The sequence below is a fragment of the Nerophis ophidion genome, linkage group LG16, assembly GCF_033978795.1.
Source record: "Nerophis ophidion isolate RoL-2023_Sa linkage group LG16, RoL_Noph_v1.0, whole genome shotgun sequence".
Taxonomy (NCBI): domain Eukaryota; kingdom Metazoa; phylum Chordata; class Actinopteri; order Syngnathiformes; family Syngnathidae; genus Nerophis; species Nerophis ophidion.
This window is the reverse complement of record NC_084626.1, coordinates 28,614,630-28,633,850: the sequence shown is the minus strand read 5'-3', so window position 1 is coordinate 28,633,850 and position 19,221 is coordinate 28,614,630. Positions and strand designations below refer to the sequence as shown.

Below are 19,221 nucleotides of genomic sequence, written 5' to 3'. Positions count from 1 at the left end.
CTCAAAGCGCTTTACATAGTGAAACCCAATATCTAAGTTACATTTAAACCAGTGTGGGTGGCAATGGGAGCAGGTGGGTAAAGTGTCTTGCCCAAGGACACAACGGCAGTAACTAGGATGGCACAAGCGGGAATCGAACCTGCAACCCTCAAGTTGCTGGCACGGCCACTCTACCAACCGAGCTATGCCGCCCCAGTAAGAAAACAACAAAATATAAATTTTTTGGGTTATTTATTTACCAAATTTGTAAACAATGGCATAACATACATATACACACAGGGTCCATTGCCAGGGTTAATGTGGTCAACATACATAAAATAACAACTAAATAAGATACGGCTCAGAATGGTTTCTTAACAAAACCGTTCTACATATAAAGTGCTATTTCTGATTGATTGAGACTTTTATTGGTAGATTGCACAGTACAGTACATAGTCCGTAGAATTGACCACTAAATGATAACAGCCCAGTACATTTTTTAACTTGTTAATCAACATTAACCTGCCTCAAGTTGTTGCTCAGATTAAATAAAATGACAAAGATTTTCTTCTACATATAAAAAGTGCAACATTAAACAGTTTGAAGTCAACTCAGCCTCAGATTAACTTCCCCCCCCCCCCCGGCCTGGCTAACTTGGGAGTAAGGCCATATATGGGCTCATTGTTCTTCCACCATAGAAGTGGGTCAAAATCTAGTTTTTAATGCAACATGGACTTAAATCTGTTGCTATAAAAACATTTGTTATTGCTTTAGCCCTGCCTGACTCGCCGAGGAGAGGCTTCTTGAATCTGGTGGTGACGCTTCAAATGGGTTAGCATGTGCTATGAGAGTAGCGTATGTGTGTGTGTGGCCCTTTAATATGTGACGGCATGTGAGTTGAGTGTGTAGGCGAGCAAGTTGAGGTAGCGGTAGCATGAGTGCGGGGAGTGGCTAGTGTTTTGTTGGATTGGCTGTGTGCAAGACCTCAATAAAGCCACAATTTGCAACTAATCGCCGGACTCTTCATTTACCCTGGAGTCCGGAGCTGTGGAGACCCACTGCTGGGTAGAGTGAATACTTCAGCCCTGGAGAGGCTTCTTGGATGCGGTGGTGACGCTTCAAATGGGTTAGCATGTGCTATGAGAGTAGCGTATGTGTGTGTGTGGCCCTTTAATATGTGACAGCATGTGAGGTGAGTGTGTAGGCGAGCGAGTTGAGGTAGCGGTAGCATGAGTGGGAGGAGTGGCTAGTGTTTTGTTGGATTGGCTGTGTGCAAGACCTCAATAAAGCCACGATTTGCAACGAATCGCCGGACTCTTCATTTACCCTGGAGTCCGGAGCTGTGGAGACCCACTGCTGGGTAGAGTGAATACTTCAGCCCTGGAGAGGCTTCTTGGATGCGGTGGTGACGCTTCAAATGGGTTAGCATGTGCTATGAGAGTAGCGTATGTGTGTGTGTGGCCCTTTAATATGTGACGGTATGTGAGGTGAGTGTGTAGGCGAGCGAGGTGAGGTAGCGGTAGCATGAGTGCGGGGAGTGGCTAGTGTTTTGTTGGATTGGCTGTGTGCAAGACCTCAATAAAGCCACGATTTGCAACTAATCGCCGGACTCTTCATTTACCCTGGAGTCCGGAGCTGTGGAGACCCACTGCCGGGTAGAGTGAATACATCAGCCCTGGAGGAGTGTCTCCCCTGCGCTCCTCGACTACGGTCTGGGAGTCGGAAGCAGGAAAGGTGCAACACAGCAGCTGCTAAACAATGTCGGCAAAACTCCGTCCTCCATTGTTGTATCGCGTAGCCAAAGTGTTCCCAAACGGGAGATCTTAACGAGGCAGGAGGGTCTTCCAGGTCTGGCTTTTACATGTTGTCCTAGCCCGGTCGCTGCTAGCATGTGTATTCGTTCGGTACACCTCCGAACGAAACCGAAACCCCCCTACCGAAACGGTTCAATACAAATACACGTACCGTTACACCCCTAGTATGCATTCAACTATATAATTTGTTGGTGTCCAGTTGAGGTATAAAATACTAAAGCATGTTGAAATGAGGTTAGCATTAAGAAAAATGAGTCAAATTTAGGGTTGGGGGGAGGTGATCATACAAGAAGTGAAAACAATACAACACATGAACTGTTCAAAAAGCATGCCAGGGATTGCAAAGTCGACGATGGTCAATGAAAAGGTGATGATGGCATGCTGAGACACAAAGAAATGGTGCATGCAGCTGGGGACTGTGATCCCAAGCGGTATGTAGGCCTGCCCCCCAGGCAGCGCCCACATCGCACCTTTATTCCAAGTGTCTCGTGCACCGCGCTGGGTTCAGCTGCGCGACTAGCCCTTCCTCTGGCTTGGGCCATCTGTAGGTACATGGATGTCTAAAACAGGAGATAGCAACATATTTTGGGAGTTACGTGACTTATTTGGACCCCCAATTGAGACTGCTTCTCTTGTGGATAGGACAAGGGGCTTCCCATTTCTTGAATCAAAACAAAGTACAATGAATTGGAAAATTCTGAGTATATGCGGGGGTGATTATTCTGTATATTGCCTGCTCAGGGGCCTTGTGGTTAGAGCAGGGGTCACCAACCTTTTTGAAACCAAGAGCTACTTCTTGGGTACTGATTAATGCGAGGGGCTACCAGTTTGATACACACTTAAATAAATTGCCAGAAATAGCCAATTTGCTCAATTTACCTTTAATAAATAAATCTATATATAACAAAATTGGGTATTTCTGTCCGTCATTCCGTCGTACATTTTTTTTCCTTTTACGGAAGGTTTTTGTAGAGAATAAATGATGAAAAAAAACACTTAATTGAACGGTTTAAAAGAGGAGAAAACACACAAAAAAAAGACAATTTAATTTTGAAACATAGTTTATCTTCAATTTCGACACTTTAAAATTCAAAATTCAACCGAAAAAATGAAGAGAAAAACTAGCTAATTCGAATCTTTCTGAAAAAATTAAAAAAAGAATTTATGGAACATCATTAGTAATTTTGCCTGATTAAGATTAATTTTAGAATTTTGATGACATGTTTTAAATATATTAAAATCCAATCTGCATTTTGTTAGAATATATAACAAATTGGACCAAGCTATATTTCTAACAAAGACAAATCACTATTTCTTCTAGATTTTCCAGAACAAAATGTTTTAAAGAAATTCAAAAGTCTTTGAAATAAGATTTAAATTGGATTCTACAGATTTTCTAGATTTGCCAGATTTTTTTTTTTTAATTTTAACCATAATAAGTTTGAATTAATATTTCACAAATATTCTTCATTGAAAAAACAGAAACTAAAATGAAGAATTTAATTAAAATGTATTTATTATTCTTTACAATTAAAAAAAAATACTTGAACATTGATTTAAATTGTCATGAAAGAAGAGAAAGGAATTTAAAAAGGTAAAAAGGTATATATGTTTAAAAATCCTAAAATTATTTCTAACATTGTATTTTTTCTCTAAAATTGTCTTTCTGAAAGTTATAAGAAACAAAGTAAAAAAAATGAATGAATTTTTTTTTAAACAAGTGAAGACCAAGACTTTAAAATATTTTCCTGGATTTTCAAATTCTATTTGAGTTTTGTCTCTCTTAGAATTAAAAATGTTGAGCAAAGCCAGACCAGCTTGCTAGTAAATAAATAAAAAGTTAAAAATAGAGGCAGCTCACTGGTAAGTGCTGCTATTTAAGCTATTTTTAGAACAGGCCAGTAGGCTACTCATCTGGTCCGCATTGGTGACCCCTGGGTTAGAAGGTCCGCCCTGAGATCGGTAGGTCGTGAGTTCAAACCCCGGCCGAGTCATACCAAAAACTATAAAAATAGGACCCATTACCTCCCTGCTTGGCATTCAGCATCAAAGGGTTGGAATTGGGTGTTAAATCACCAAAATGATTCCCGAGCGCGGCCACCGCCGCTGCTCACTGCTCCCCTCACCTCCCAGGGGGTGGAACGAGAGGATGGGTCAAATGCAGAGGGTATTTTCACCACACCTAGTGTGTGTGTGACTATCAGTGGTACTTTGACTTAGCTTTAACTTTATTGCACAATTTGATTACCAGTAGATTGTACTTAGGTTGATGTTTTGTTACTGATCAATAATGATCCCATATGAACACAAAATATACATATTTTAATATTGTGTAAATTTGGAAAAGGCATCAACATTCCTATCAATGGCCAAATGCTTGGAGTTAAAGTTAAAGTCCCAACGATACTCACACACTAGGTGTGGTAAAATTACCCTCAGCATTTGACCCATCCCCATGTTCACCCCCAGGGAGGTGAGGGGAGCAGTGAGCAGCAGCGGTGGCCGCGCTCAGGAATCATTTTGGTGATTAAACCCCCAATTCCAACCCTTAGGGGACAACGTGGCGCAGTTGGAAGAGTGGCTGTACCAGCAACCTGAGGGTTCCTGGTACAATCCCCACCTTCTACCATCCTAGTCACATCCGTTGTGACCTTGAGCAAGACACTTCACCCTTGCTCCTGATAGGTCCTGGTTAGCGCCTTGCAGGGCAGCTCCCGCAATCAGTGTGTGAATGGGTGAATGTGGAAATAGTGTCAAAGTGCTTTGAGTTCCTTAAAAAGGTAGAAAAGCGCTTCACAAGTATAACCCATTTACCCTTGATGCTGAATGCCAAACAGGGAGGCAATGGGTCCCATTTTTATAGTCTCTGGTATGACTCAGCCGGGGTTTGAACCAACAACCTTTCAGTCTTAGGGTGGACACTGAGCAGGTCTAAGTGGAAAAGTGGAAACCCAAAATGATGGCCCCTTTTTGCCAATAGTAGAAGTTCTTATCTTGTGGAGGCTGATGGGTAATCTGGATGGAGTGGAAGACCTTTCTAATAAACGGTCCAATAGAAACTGACTGCAACAGGGAATTTGTAATCACAACTAAGATACGCTACAAGCCACATTTACTGCTGCATTTTCTATACGCACCTTGCAAACCATGTCTAAGGGACGGTCCAGTAGGTGAATTACCTTTAAAGGCCTACTGAAAGCCACTACTACCGACCACACAGTCTGATAGTTTATACATCAATGATGAAATATTAACATTGCAACACATGCCAATACGGGCGGTTTAGTTTACTAAATTGAAATTTTAAATTTCTCGCTGAGTTTCTTGTTGAAAACGTCGCGGAATGATGACACGTATGATGACGGGTGCGGCTAAAAGTCGTCTCTTTTCATCTCGCAATTAAACAGTATTCTGGACATCTGTGTTGCTGAATCTTTTCCAATTTGTTCGATTAATAATGGAGAAGTCAAAGTAGAAAGATAGAACTGGGAAGCTTTAGCCTTTAGCCACACAAACACACGGTGATTCCTTGTTTAAAATTCCCGGAGTTGAAGCTTTACTATGGATCAGAGCGGTCAAGCGAACATGGATCCCGACCACTTGTCAACCGGCAGGTTTCGGTGAGAAAATTGTGTTAAAAAGTCGCTTCTTACCGGAGATCAGTGGAGTTTGCGCCATCCTTGTATCTGCCGTGACTTCCCTCAGACACTGGCGTCAAGACACCCGTGGACACACCCCTCCGACTATCAGGTACTATTTAATCTCACTAAAACACTAGCAACACAATAGAAAGATAAGGGACTTCTCAGAATTATCCTAGTAAATGTGTCTAAAAACATCTGAATCTGTCCCCTTTATTTTTATTTTACTTTTTCTAGTCCTTCGCTATCAATATCATCATCCACAAATCTTTCATCCTCGCTCAAATTAATGGGAAAATTGTCGCTTTCTCGGTCCGAATAGCTCTTGCTGCTGAAGGCTCCCATTACAAACAATGTGAGGACGTGAGGAGCCCTCACCCTTGTGACGTCATCGTCTGCTACTTACGGTACAGGCAAGGCTGATTTATTAGCGATCAAAAGTTGCGAACTTTATCGTCGATGTTCTCTACTAAATCCTTTCAGCAAAAATATGGCAATATCGCAAAATGATCAAGTATGACACATAGAATGGACCTGCTATCCCCATTTAAATAAGAAAATCTCATTTCAGTAGGCCTTTAACTAGCTCTTGTAAAAGTCCCGAGTTCATCGTTAGGAAACAAAAGCGAAACTTAAAGAGGAGTGAGGTGAGCGGGGGTAATATCGAAGTTATGATTCCTGGCTTAGTGTAGGAAATTCAAGTGGTCCCATTAAAGGCTGAGGCTAAACAGAGTGGCTTTAACAACTCATCAGGGACAACAGCTGAGCATGAGTAAAGCTGTAGAGCTCACAGGCAGTACACCACAAACAGACTAATAATGTTGGGAAATCATTAGAGGACCATTGCATGAAGATGAAGTAAAATCTTAGGTAAGAAGAAGTTTTCGACATTGTATCTTTGACATTGAAGATTGTGATCGGGAGAGAGACATTTTTCTTTTGTTTTGCAAGTAAATTCAATTCAAAACCAAATTACCTGAGGTTTGCGGCCACGGTTGACAAAGGTACAGACTGGATTGTAAGCGCCAGTCCCACAAATATACAACTGTGTCCTGTTCCACGGCTCAATCAGACGGATGAAGTTAGCACACTCTTTCTGAAGGGATTCAAAGCAGACCATAATTGTGTCAAACATACTGATGCAAATAATCGTGCACAAACCCCGTTTCCATATGAGTGGGGAAATTGTGTAAGATGTAAATATAAACGGAATACAATGATTTGCAAATCCTTTTCAACCCATTGAATGCACTACAAAGACAAGATATTTGATGTTCAAACTCGTAAACTTTATTTTTTTGGGGGGCAAATAATAATAGACTTAGAATTTCATGGCTGCAAGACGTGCCAAAGTAATTGGGAAAGGGCATGTTCACCACTGTGTTACATCACCTTTTCTTTTAACATCACTCAATAAATGTCTGGGAACTGAGGAAACTAACTGTTGAAGCTTTGAAAGTGGAGTTCTTTCCCATTCTTGTTTTGTCATGATCCGTGGTCCTGATCATGTTTTTGTGTTATTTCTGGTTGTTTGGACTTCCTTTGTGGTTTGTGCACCTTGTGAGTTAGTTTCGTCACCATGGTTACTTGATTTTCACCTGCCGTGCACGCACACCTGTTACTCATCAGAGACTCTATTTAAGCCTATCTTTGTTCTCACTCGTTCTGCCTTCATTGCGTTTGCTGCATGCAACCTGTTTCACGTGAGTTTTCTGCCTAGTCTCGAGTTTTTGCCAGTGTTTTGACCACTGGCTAAAGTTTCCTGTGCTAAGTGTTTAGCCTTATGATCTACGTGCGACCGGCACGCATCCGCTTTATTTGTCGCATGAGTTTTGAGTTACTGTAAATAAATCATTTCCTACCACACGTCTTGGTCCGGAGCCGTCCGTTCTGCATTCCGGGAGAACAATCCCGCATAAAGATGCGACCCCCACGTGACAGTTTTATGTACAGCTTCAGTCGTTCAGCAGTCCGGGGTCTCCGCTGTCGTATTTTACGCTTCATAATGCGCCACACATTTTTGATGGGAGACAGGTCTGGACTGCAGGCGGGCCAGGAAAGTACCCGCACTCTTTTTTTTTTTTACGAAGCAACGCTGTTGTAACACGTGCTGAATGTGGCTTGGCATTGTCTTGCTGAAATAAGCAGGGGCGTCCATGAAAAAGACGGCGCTTAGATGGCAGCATATGTTGTGACCTGTGTGTACTTTTCAGCATTAATGGTGCCTTCACAGATGTGTAAGTTACCCATGCCTTGGGGCGGTATAGCTCGGTTGGTAGAGCGGCCGTGCCAGCAATTCGAGGGTTGCAGGTTCGATCCCCGCTTCTGTCATCCTAGTCACTGCCGTTGTGTCCTTGGGCAAGACACTTTACCCACCTGCTCCCAGTGCCACCCACACTGGTTTAAATGTAAAAAATAGATATTGGGTTTCACTATGTAAAGCGCTTTGAGTCACTAGAGAAAAAGTACTATATAAATATAATTCACTTCACTAATACACCCCCATACCATCACAGATGCCGGCTTTTGAATTTTGCGTCGATAACAGTCTGGATGGTTCGCTTCTCCTTTGGTCCGGATGACACAATGTCGAATACTTCCGAAAACAATTTGAAATGTGGACTCGTTGCCACATAACACTTTTCCACTTTGCATCAGTCCATCTTAGATGATCTCGGGCCCAGAGAAGCCGGCGGCGTTTCTGGATGTTGTTGATAAATGGCTTTCGTTTTGCACAGTAGAGCTTTAACTTGCACTTACCGATGTAGCGACTAACTGTATTTAGTGACAGTGGTTTTCTGAAGTGTTCCTGAGCCCATGTGGTGATATCCTTTAGAGATTGTCGGTTTTTGATACAGTGCCATTTGAGGGATCAAAGGTCATGGTCATTCAATGTTGGTTTCCGGCCATGCCGCTTACGTGGAGTGATTTCTCCAGATTCTCTGAACCTTTTGATGATATCATGGGCCGTAGATATTGAAATCCCTAAATTTCTTGCAATTGCACTTTGAGAAACGTTGTTCTTAAACTGTTTGACTATTTTCTTACGCAGTTGTGGACAAAGGGGTGTACCTCGCCCCATCCTTTCTTGTGAAAGACTGAGCATTTTTGGGGAAGCTGTTTTTATACCAAATCAGCCTGCACACCTGTGGGATGTTCCAAATAAGTATTTGATGAGCATTCCTCAACTTTATCAGTATTTATTGCCACCTTTCCCAACTTCTTTGTCACGTGTTGCTGGCATCAAATTCTAAAGTTAATGATTATTTGCAAAAAAAAAAAAAAAATGTTTATCAGTTTGAACATCAAATATGTTGTCTTTGTAGCAAATTCAATTGAATATGGGTTGAAAATGATTTGCAAATCATTGTATTCCATTTATATTTACATCTAATACAATTTCCCAACTCATATGGAAACAGGGTTTGTACAAGGCGGATAGATAGAAAGGCAACTTGTTTTTTTTATTGGTTCATACCCCAAAGGGGAATGACCTTTTTATGTGTTTTACGTCTACTTTTGGAAAGCTGCAAGCTCCTAACTACATGCATATTTATGTTCAGGCTAAATCTAAATCTAATGACTGTGCCGGGGCTATAGGTTTGCTGTCAAGAAGCATACTTACATTGGCGTCTTTCCCACTTACGAGACATTCCATCTTTCTCCGTTCAGACACTGGCCAGTGGATCTGCGGGCAGGAAAACATTTCAAGTTTGCAACCCGTTACACGTCATTCGCATTTATGGGGGTTTGGGTCTAAATTTGTAATGGATGTCGACCAAGGCTAATATTTGTCCTGCAGGAATTGTCCTAACCCAAAACACAGTGTTTCAATGACTCACCGTGCAACAGGAAACATGTATGCCAACAAAAACTAGATTTTGGCTAACACAAACTGGCTGGTGATGGCGCAATAGAGGAGAACATTTTGCCTGCATGGCAGCTGTAAGGGTTGAGATAAAGACACTTGCTTGTGAAAGGAAAAAAAAATAGTTCTTACAATGTGAGGATCCTTGTTGATGTCATGGAGGTCCAGGGACAGAATGTGGTCCTTGCTACCAATGTACATGCGGTCGTAGTCCTCATCCATGCGCAGGATCCGGTAATCCGAGGTGTTGAGTAGGTAGGCAAAATGATGAGCGGTACCAGTAGATCTCAACTCTAAAAAAAAAGCAGAAATATTTCCATGATTAAAAAATGTTGTGCACGTAGATTTACAACCAAGCATTCCTCCTACCGTTCCTAGATATCAGTTTGGAGTTATCTGACGGTTCCACATTGATGTAACTAGGGGTGTAACGGTACGTGTATTTGTATTGAACCGTTTCGGTTCGGCACGCGGGCGTACCGAAGGAGTTTGTAAGCAAAAGTCTTCACAAGCTGCTCTGCTTTCTGCCTCTGTCTCAGCAGCAAGCATTGTACCACCCACATAACCATCGGATTGGTTACGGTACATACAAAGCCAATAATAATAATAATAATAATGGATTAGATTTATATTGCGCTTTTCTATTGTTAGATACTCACAGAGAAGTGGGACCCCATCATTCATTCACACCTGGTGGTGGTAAGCTACATCTGTAGCCACAGCTGCCCTGGGGTAGACTGACGGAAGCGTGGCTGCCAGTTTGCGCCTACGGCCCCTCCGACCACCACCAATCATTCATTCATCATTCATTCACCGGTGTGAGCGGCACCGGGGGCGAGGGTGAAGTGTCTTGCCCAAGGGCACAACGGCAGCGATTTGGATGTCAATAGATGGGAAGCGAACCTGCAACTCTCAGGTTTCTGGCACGGCCGCTCTACCCACTACGCCATGCCGCCCCCAATCAGCAGTGCATATTCAGAGCCATGTAGTCAATGCTTCAGCGTCGAGCAGATATTCGTTTAGCAGGGGAACATGAGACAGCGTACTCTACCCAAATAATAAAAAACACTTCCCAGTCACAACTATTACAAACATCACTATGAGCCCGTTGACGTTCTAGAAACTTAAACTGCAGCTCAGCTCGCTCGCAGTTCTGGCTTGAGGTGAAAGCTAATTAGATTTTAGCGTAACGTTAGCTCTTTTTGCTGTGTGTGTGTGTGCGCGTGTTAGGGGCAGTAAAGCCCTGTCTGTCTGTTATTTCATTGAACTCCATGGTGTTCAGGGATGAATAGTCTCTCCTATTGCTATTGTACTATTTTTTCAGCTATAGTTACATTAATCATTAGTAATGTAGCAGCCTAGTTTTGAATGGCAGGGTCCCTGCTATCACATGTTGATAAAAATATAATATTTACATAATAAAAGTCAACTACAGGCTTCCCAAATGCTGAAATAAATTAAGCGTGACGAGTTGACTTGCAACTGTTTAATGTTACACTTTTTATATGAAGAAGAAAGGTTTTTTCATTTTATTTAATCAAAGCAAAAACTTGAGGCAGTTTAATGTGGATTAACGTGGGCAGGATTATTATAGTGTTCCCAATGTTAGAAGGATAAAGCCATTGTTTACAAATTTGGTAAATAAATAACCAAAACATTTATATTTTGTTGTTTTCTTACTGTACCGAAAATGAACCGAACCGTGACCTCTAAACCGGGGCAGGTACCGAACCTAATTGTTTGTGTACCGTTACACCCCTAGATGTAACCTAACCCCACACATTAGGGAGATGTGCTAGTGAGCATCTGTCACACAGTGTTGATGGCTTAATATCAGCCGAGAGGATCACAAGCTCTTGAAATTCTTTCATCACTCGTTGTACATGACTTCAGATATAGAGTCGCCATCAAAAGTTTACATACACTTGTAAAGAACATAATGTCACGGCTGTCTTGAGATTCCAATCATTTCTACAACTCTTATTTTATTGTGATAGAGTGATTGGAACACATACAGTGGGGCAAAAAAGTATTTAGTCAGCCACCGATTGTGCAAGTTCTCCCACTTAAAATGATGACAGAGGTCTGTAATTTTCATCATAGGTACACTTCAACTGTGAGAGACAGAATGTGAAAAAAAAAATCCAGGAATTCACATTGTAAGAATTTTAAAGAATTTATTTGTAAATTATGGTGGGAAATAAGTATTTGGTCAACTATTCAAAGCTCTCACTGATGGAAGGAGGTTTTGGCTCAAAATCTCACGATACATGGCCCCATTCATTCTTTCCTTAACACGGATCAATCGTCCTGTCCCCTTAGCAGAAAAACAGCCCCAAAGCATGATGTTTCCACCCCCATGTAGGTGTGGTGTTCTTGGGATGCAACTCAGTATTCTTCTTCCTCCAAACACGACGAGTTGAGTTTATACCAAAATGGATACATGGATGATACAGCAGAGGATTGGGAGAATGAAAACCCAAATTTACTTTTTGGTTTCACCCTTTTTCCTCCAAACATATAGCTGGGTATTGTGGTTAAACGGCTCAATGTTTGTTTCATCTGACATAGCATGGACAAAGATAAGACCTTCTGGAGGAAAGTTCTGTGGTCTTGATCGCGACTGTACATTACTAGACACAACTAAGTTAAAGTTAAAGAACCAATGATTGTCACACACACACTACGTGTGGTGAAATTTGTCCTCTGCATTAGACCCATCCCCCTTGATCACACCCTGGGAAGTGAGGAGAGCAGTGAGCAGCAGCGGTGCCGCGCCCGGGAATAATTTATGATGATTTAACCCCCAATTCCAACCCTTGATGCTGAGTGCCAAGCAGGGAGGCAATGAGTCCCATTTTTTTTATAGTCCTTGATATGACTCGGCCAGGGTTTGAACTCCTGACTAGGGCTGGGCGATATATCGATATATACGATATATCGCGGGTTTGTCTCTGTGCGATATAGAAAATGACTATATCGTAATATTTGAGTATACATTCTGACGCAGGACTTTTAGCTGCGGGCGTACACTTCAGGCTCTCCTCGCTCTTTCATGTCTCTCATTCTCACAGATAAGCAGGCGCACATTCTTACATTCGTCACATACACGACCTCGCAGGGCAGAGAGGTAGCGGCGTGGCTAATGTTAGCTGCTAACGTAGCCGTACGAGAGAAAGATGCTGCGGATCTGGTAACAAATGAAGGAAGACTTAATTCCCAATAAAAAACGCAGGCTTTCCATCATCTTGCGGTGGTTCGGCTTGAAGTGAGAATATGTCGAACAGACAACCGTATTTTGTCAAGTGTGTGGGGGGGGAAATGTTGTTATAAAAAGTAGCATTACTGCTAATATGTAGCATCATTTGTAAAGTCACTTGCTAGAGAATGAAGATAATTTCATAACCTTAGTAACATACCACAAAGTGAAGGACGAATACTATTTAATTTCCTATTATGCAGCTGATTTTTATTTGACACTTAAAATGTCTCTGACAATCTTGCACTTTATGTTTTGGAAATTACTTAAATGTTTGTGCCATTGCTTAATAACTGTTTAATAAATACAGTTTTGGACAATTGACTTAGTTGTGATTTCCCTCTCTGCATGAAAGTTTAAAAGTAGCATGTATTAATGCAGTATGAAGAAGAATGTTTTAATGTAGACACATAGAATCATCATACTGCTGTGATTATATGTGTCAAGTGTTCATTCAAAGCAGGGGTGCCCATTACGTCGATCGCGATCGACTGGTCGATCTCGGAGGGTGTGTCAGTCGATCTCAAGCCAGGCATTAAAAAATAGACATAAAAATGAGCAATCATGCCAAGACTTCACTTTCGTCAGTTGTTTGACATTCTCGGCACCCGAGGATCTTGTGAGATGACGCTGGCTGCTGCGAGCTCATATTTAAGAAAAAAATCACTAACAGGGCGGACGCAGACAAACACATTTTATTTCTAGAGACTCCGTACCTACTGTCAAAACTCTAAAGACCGGCTGCACAGTTCCTGTCTTCACCATAAAAGACCTGTTTCATCCTGCCTGTGCTAACAAAATAAGAGTCTCAGAAAGCTAGCGTGCACAAGCTAGCAAGCTACGGCGTTTGATGCCAATGTATTTCTCCCTCGCCCTCAGCGACCGCTTTCTCACTTGCTTGCCCACCCGCACACTCACTGACGTCACTCACCTGCTGCCAGACATTAAAGGGCCACACACATATGCTACTCTCATAACAAAGTGTTTAAAAACGAGCAAGTTGGACAAAAAAACGAGCAAGTTGGACAAATGAGATGAGCAAGTTGGACAAATTAGATGCCAAATCCAACCACTTTCATGTGGTATTGGACTGAAAGGAGGACTTTTTTTTCCTCCATTTGAAAATGCGGACGTTATCAGCACCACTGTCTAATTCCAATCAATGCAAGTCATCAGAATCAAATACACCAACTTATATTCTTGTATTCATGAAAGAAAGGAATCTATGTGTGTTAAACATGCTTGTATTATCATTAAACACCATTAACTTGTTAACAAAAATGTCTCTTTCATAAATAAATAAATATAAATTATAAATAGGAATGAGGTAGATCTCCTCGACTTGGTCAATTGAAAAGTAGCTCGCCTGCAGAAAAAGTGTGAGCGCCCCTGGTTCAAAGCCTAGGCAAAATATCGTAATATATATCGTATATCGCGATATGGCCTAAAAATATCGCTACATTAAAAAAAGGCAATATTGCCCAGCCCTACTCCCAACCTACCAATCTCAGGGCGGACCATCTAATCCATGGGTGTCAAACTCTGGCCCGCGGATTTCACTTGGCCCTTGAGGCAATATCAAATTAACATTAGAGTTGGCCCGCCGCTGTAACACCGCATTCACCGCTAACACTCTTACTTGCCAACCCTCTCGATTTTCCCGGGAGACTCCCGAAGTTCAGTACCCCTCCCGAATTTCATCCCGGACAACAATATTTGGAGTGGGCTTTAAAGGCACTGCCTTTGGCGTTCTCTACAACCTGTCTCCACGTCCGCTTTTCCTCCATACAAACAGTCACATAATATATGCGGCTTATACACACACACACAAGTGAATGCAAGTCATACTTGGCCAACAGTAATACAGGTCACACCGAGGGTGGCCGTATAAATAACTTTAACGCTGTTACAAATATGCGCCACACTGTGAACCCACACCAAACAAGAATGACACATTTCGGGAGACCATGCGCACCGTAACACAACATAAACACAACAGAACAAATACCCAGAACGCCTTGCAGCACTAACTCTTCCGGGACGCTACAATATACACCCCCCACTATCACCAAACCCCGTCCACCTCAACCCCACCGCCGAAAAGAGGCATTCAATTTTTATTTAAATTTTATTTGATATGCCATTGAGATTTTTTAATTATTATTATTATTTGAAACTCGATTTTGCATGTCACTATAAAGTTATATAAGCTTTGCTTGTTCAATATTCAATGCAAAACTTGTTTGGGTCCCTATTAAAAGGTTAAATTGTTCAACTTCGGCCCGCGGCTTTGTTCGGTTTTAAATTTTGGCCCACTCTGTATTTGAGTTTGACACCCTTGCTCTAACCACTAGGCCACTGAGTAGGTCTGTAGTAAATCTGTAGAATATCACACCAAATATAGCAGTGTTTTTTGGTAGGTTTCTATTAGACTCTCTTCTGTGAAGGTCAGACTGGTACCCAGCGCCTGTGGTATAACAATGCAGTAAACATGTTCTCTCACGTTGAGGGTAACCCAATCTTCCGACAGTTATGTGTTGGAGTGTTTGTTTGATACGGCCTTCTTGGTTCAGCAACCAGGTACAAGCAAGGAGGTGACTACTAAGAAAGCAAGGCCCCACGCCACACCATAGACAAACATACTCCTCTACAATCTATAGGGGAGCGGCATTCGAGGGTGTCATCCGCATACTGTTGGACAAACACTGACATTTCACTTAATCTGCAGGAAAGCCCTGATTCTGTTTGCCTTCCTTCTACAAGGAACAGAGCACATAAACCTGGAAGAAAGACTCACAAGTTGAGGTTATTCAGAATCAGCTTTTGTTGATTTAGCCAGCCAAATGTAGTGGAAGGAAACCAGAGGATTAACAGTCAAGTATAGTTGACTTTCTTTGACACATCAAACATCGATGTTTAGAAAATAGAATAAACTCAAGTCAGTGTAAAGTGTGAGGGAATTAGAATTGTTTTACATGTTTTTCAAGCATGAAATATTTTGCAATCTATGAACATTGTTGTAAGTCAGTGGTTCTCAAATGGGGGTACCTGAAGGTATGCCAAGGGGTACGTGAGATTCTTAAAAAATATTCTAAAAATAGCAACAATTCGAAATACCCTTATAAATATATTTATTGAATAAAACTTCAACAATATATGAATGTAAGTTCATAAACTGTGAAAAAAACAACAATTGCAACAACAATGCAATATTCAGTGTTGACGGACAGATTTTTTGTGGACAAGTTCCATAAATATTGATGTTAAAGATTTATTTATTTTGAGAAGAATTTAGTTCATGAATCTAGATCATGGGTGTCAAACTCTGGTGTAATTTAATTTGTCCCTTGAGGCAATATCAATTTAGCATTAGAGCTGGCCCGCCGGTGTTAAACAGCGTCGGTGCCGCTGTAACACCGCATTCACCGCTAATACTCATACTTGCCAACCCTCCTAAGTTTCCCGGTAGACTCCCGAAGTTCAGTGCCCCACTGAAAATCAACCATTCTCCCGAATTTCTACTGATTTCCACCTGGACAACTATATTGGGGGCGTGCATTTAAGGCACTGCCTTTAGCGTTCTCTACAACCTGTCGTCACGTCCGCTTTTCCTCCATACTAACAGCGTGTCACTTAATATTTGTGGCTTTTACACACACACACACGCACACGCACAAGTGAATGCAACGCATACTTGGTCAACAGCCATACAGGTCACACTGAGGGTGGCCGTATAAACAACTTTAGCACTGTTAGAAATATGCGCCACACTGTGAACCCACACCAAACAAGAATGACAAACACATTTCGGGTGAACATCCGCACCATAACACAACAGAACAAATACCCAGAACCCCTTCCAGCACTAACTCTCCCGGGAAACTTCCAGCAAACTGACCAGTAATTAACGTTTTATTCATGCATTTTCTCTTGCTATTTCAAGGCTTGAATGTTTGGTTCATTCAATATTGTTTTTTTATTTTCAAATGTATTATTAGCCTGTGGAAAAAAAGTGATATTTACCTCAGAAGATTGCAAATAGAAAAAAAGGCATTGTATTTTTATTTAAATTATTTTTTGATATGCCATTGATATTTTTTAAATTATTATTATTATTATTTGAAACTGGATTTTGCATGTCACTAAAGTTATACAAGCCTTGCTTGTTCAATATTTAATGCAAAACTTGTTTGGGTCCCTATTAAAGGGTTCATTTTTTCAACCTCGGCTCGCGGCTTTGTTCCGTTTAAAATTTTGGCCCACTCTGTATTTGAGTTTGACACCCCTGATCTAGATGGATCTCTATTCAAATCCCCAAAGAAGGCACTTTAAGTTGATGATTACTTCTATGTGTCGAGATCTTTTTATTATAATAGAATCACTTGTTTATTTTTCAACAAGTTTTAAAGTTATTTTTGGATCTTCCTTTCCAAATAGTTCAAGAAAGACCACTACAAATGAGCAATAATTTGCACTGTTATACAATTTAATAAATCAGAAACTGATGACATAGTGCTGTGTTTTACTTCTTTATCTCTTTTTTTCAACCAAAAATGCTTTGCTCTGATTAGGGGGTACTTAAATTAAAAAAATGTTCACAGGGGGTACGTCACTGAAAAAAGGTTGAGAACCACTGTTGTAAATTACCGACATGCCCACAATCAGATCCTAAAATAAACGTCATCTATGGAAGATATCACTTCTCCTTCTTGTCAGGAGTAATTTTAATAGAGTTATATCCATAAGCAAACAGTAAATTCATTGTATCTGCAGTATTTATCCAAATTAATTGAATAACCGTGTCCACCAACCCAATGTTTAGATGTCAGCGGAGTAATGGACAGCTGTCAAAGCATTGTGCAGGGGAGCTGCAACATGTGGCTCGAACCTCTGATTATTTGTGTTGCAGACTTAAGTTGAATGACAAGTCCCCATACACTTGGGCAATCTGCTCTGTTTATGTGTGTGTATGGCAAGAACACAACAGGCGGACACGTATCGCACATACAGACACATTCCAAAGGCCAGTCAAAGTCCTTTCTGAATGAGATTTTCGACAAATCCTCAGTGTTTTGGTTGTTAGAGAGGGAGTTGAGCATGAATGGTACCGTATTTTTCCGATTATAAGTCGCTCTGAAAATGCATAATAAAGAAGGAAAAAAACGTATTACCGTCCCATTTTTGGGGAAAATTTATGTTTGTGCCACTGCTTAATAACTGTTTAATAAATACAGTTTTGGTCAATTGACTTAGTTGAGATTTCCCTCTCTGCATGAAAGTTTAAGACAGGGGTGTCAAACTCAAATACAGAGTGGGCCAAAATTTTCAACGGATCAAAGCCGCGGGCCAAGGTTGAACAAATGAACCTTTTAATAGGGACCCAAACAAGTTTTGCATTAAATATTGAACAAGCAAGGCTTGTATAACTTTAGTGACATGCAAAATCCAGTTTCAAATAATAATAATTAAAAATATATCAATGGCATATCAAATAAAATTTAAATAAAAATTGTATGCCTTTTTTTCTATTTGCAATCTTCTGAGGTAAAAAACATTTTTTTTCCACAGGCTAATAATACATTTGAAAATAAAATAACAATAATGAATGAACCAAACATTCAAGCCTTGAAGTAGCAATAGAAAATGCATGAATAAAACGTTAATTATTGGTCAGTTTGCTGGAAGTTTACCGGAAGAGTTAGTGCTACAAGGGGTTCTGGGTATTTTTTCTGTTGTGTTACGGTGTGGATGTTCACCCGAAATGTGTTTGTCATTCTTGTTTGGTGTGGCTTCACAGTGTGGCGCATATTTGTAACAGTGCTAAAGTTGTTTATACGGCCACCCTCAGTGTGACATGTATGGCTGTTGACCAAGTATGCTGTGCATTCACTTGTGCATGTGTGTGCGTGTGTGTGTGTGTAAAAGCCACAAATATTATGTGACACGCTGTTAGTATGGAGGAAACGCGGACGTGACGACAGGTTGTAGAGAACGCTAAAGGCAGTGCCTTAAATGCACGCCTCCAATATAGTTGTCCAGGTGGAAATCAGTAGAAATTGGGGAGAATGGTTGCCCCGGGAGATTTTCGGGAGGGGCACTGAACTTCGGGAGTCTACCGGGAAAATTAGGAGGGTTGGCAAGTATGAGTATTAGCGGTGAATGCGGTGTTACAGCGGCACCGAGGCTGTATAACACCGGCGGGCCAGCTCTAATGCTAAATTGATATTGCCTCAAGGCCAAATTAAATTACACGGCGGCCAGATTTGGCCCGCGGGCCAGATTTTGACACCCATGGTTTAAGATGAGCATATATTAATGTAGTATGAAGAAGAATGTTTTAATGTAGACACATATAATCATCATACTGCTGTGATTATATGTATCAAGTGTTCATTCAAGACCAAGGCAAAATACCCAGATATATATCGTGTACCGCGATACGGCCTAAAAATATCAAGATATAAAAAAAAAAGGCAGTATCGCCCAGCCCTACGCCTTATAATCCGGTGCGCCTTTTGTATGAAAATAGACCTGAATAGACCCGCTCATCGGCACTGTGCCTTTTAATCCGGTACGCCCCACGGTCCAAAATATACGGTAAATGTGTGATCCTGCCTCCTAAAGGTGAACATTATCACAATTTCAAAAGGGTTAAAAACA

At 41.2% G+C, this 19,221-nt stretch overlaps 1 protein-coding gene across 3 annotated transcripts in view; it reads right to left on the bottom strand.

The window, feature by feature from the left end:
* The window catches only part of sema3fb (sema domain, immunoglobulin domain (Ig), short basic domain, secreted, (semaphorin) 3Fb), a 432,026-nt gene that overhangs the window by 56,651 nt on the left and 356,154 nt on the right, over positions 1-19,221 (bottom strand). For 2 of the 3 annotated variants that reach the window (XM_061874803.1, XM_061874802.1), the window contains exons 3-6: positions 9,435-9,595; positions 9,060-9,122; positions 6,411-6,530; positions 2,264-2,353 (exon numbers count right to left, since the gene is read on the bottom strand). In XM_061874803.1, coding sequence (XP_061730787.1) covers positions 2,264-2,353; positions 6,411-6,530; positions 9,060-9,122; positions 9,435-9,595 — 434 coding nt within the window. The remainder of the gene's footprint in view (positions 1-2,263; positions 2,354-6,410; positions 6,531-9,059; positions 9,123-9,434; positions 9,596-19,221) is intronic. The other variant, XM_061874804.1, reaches the window with a different exon arrangement.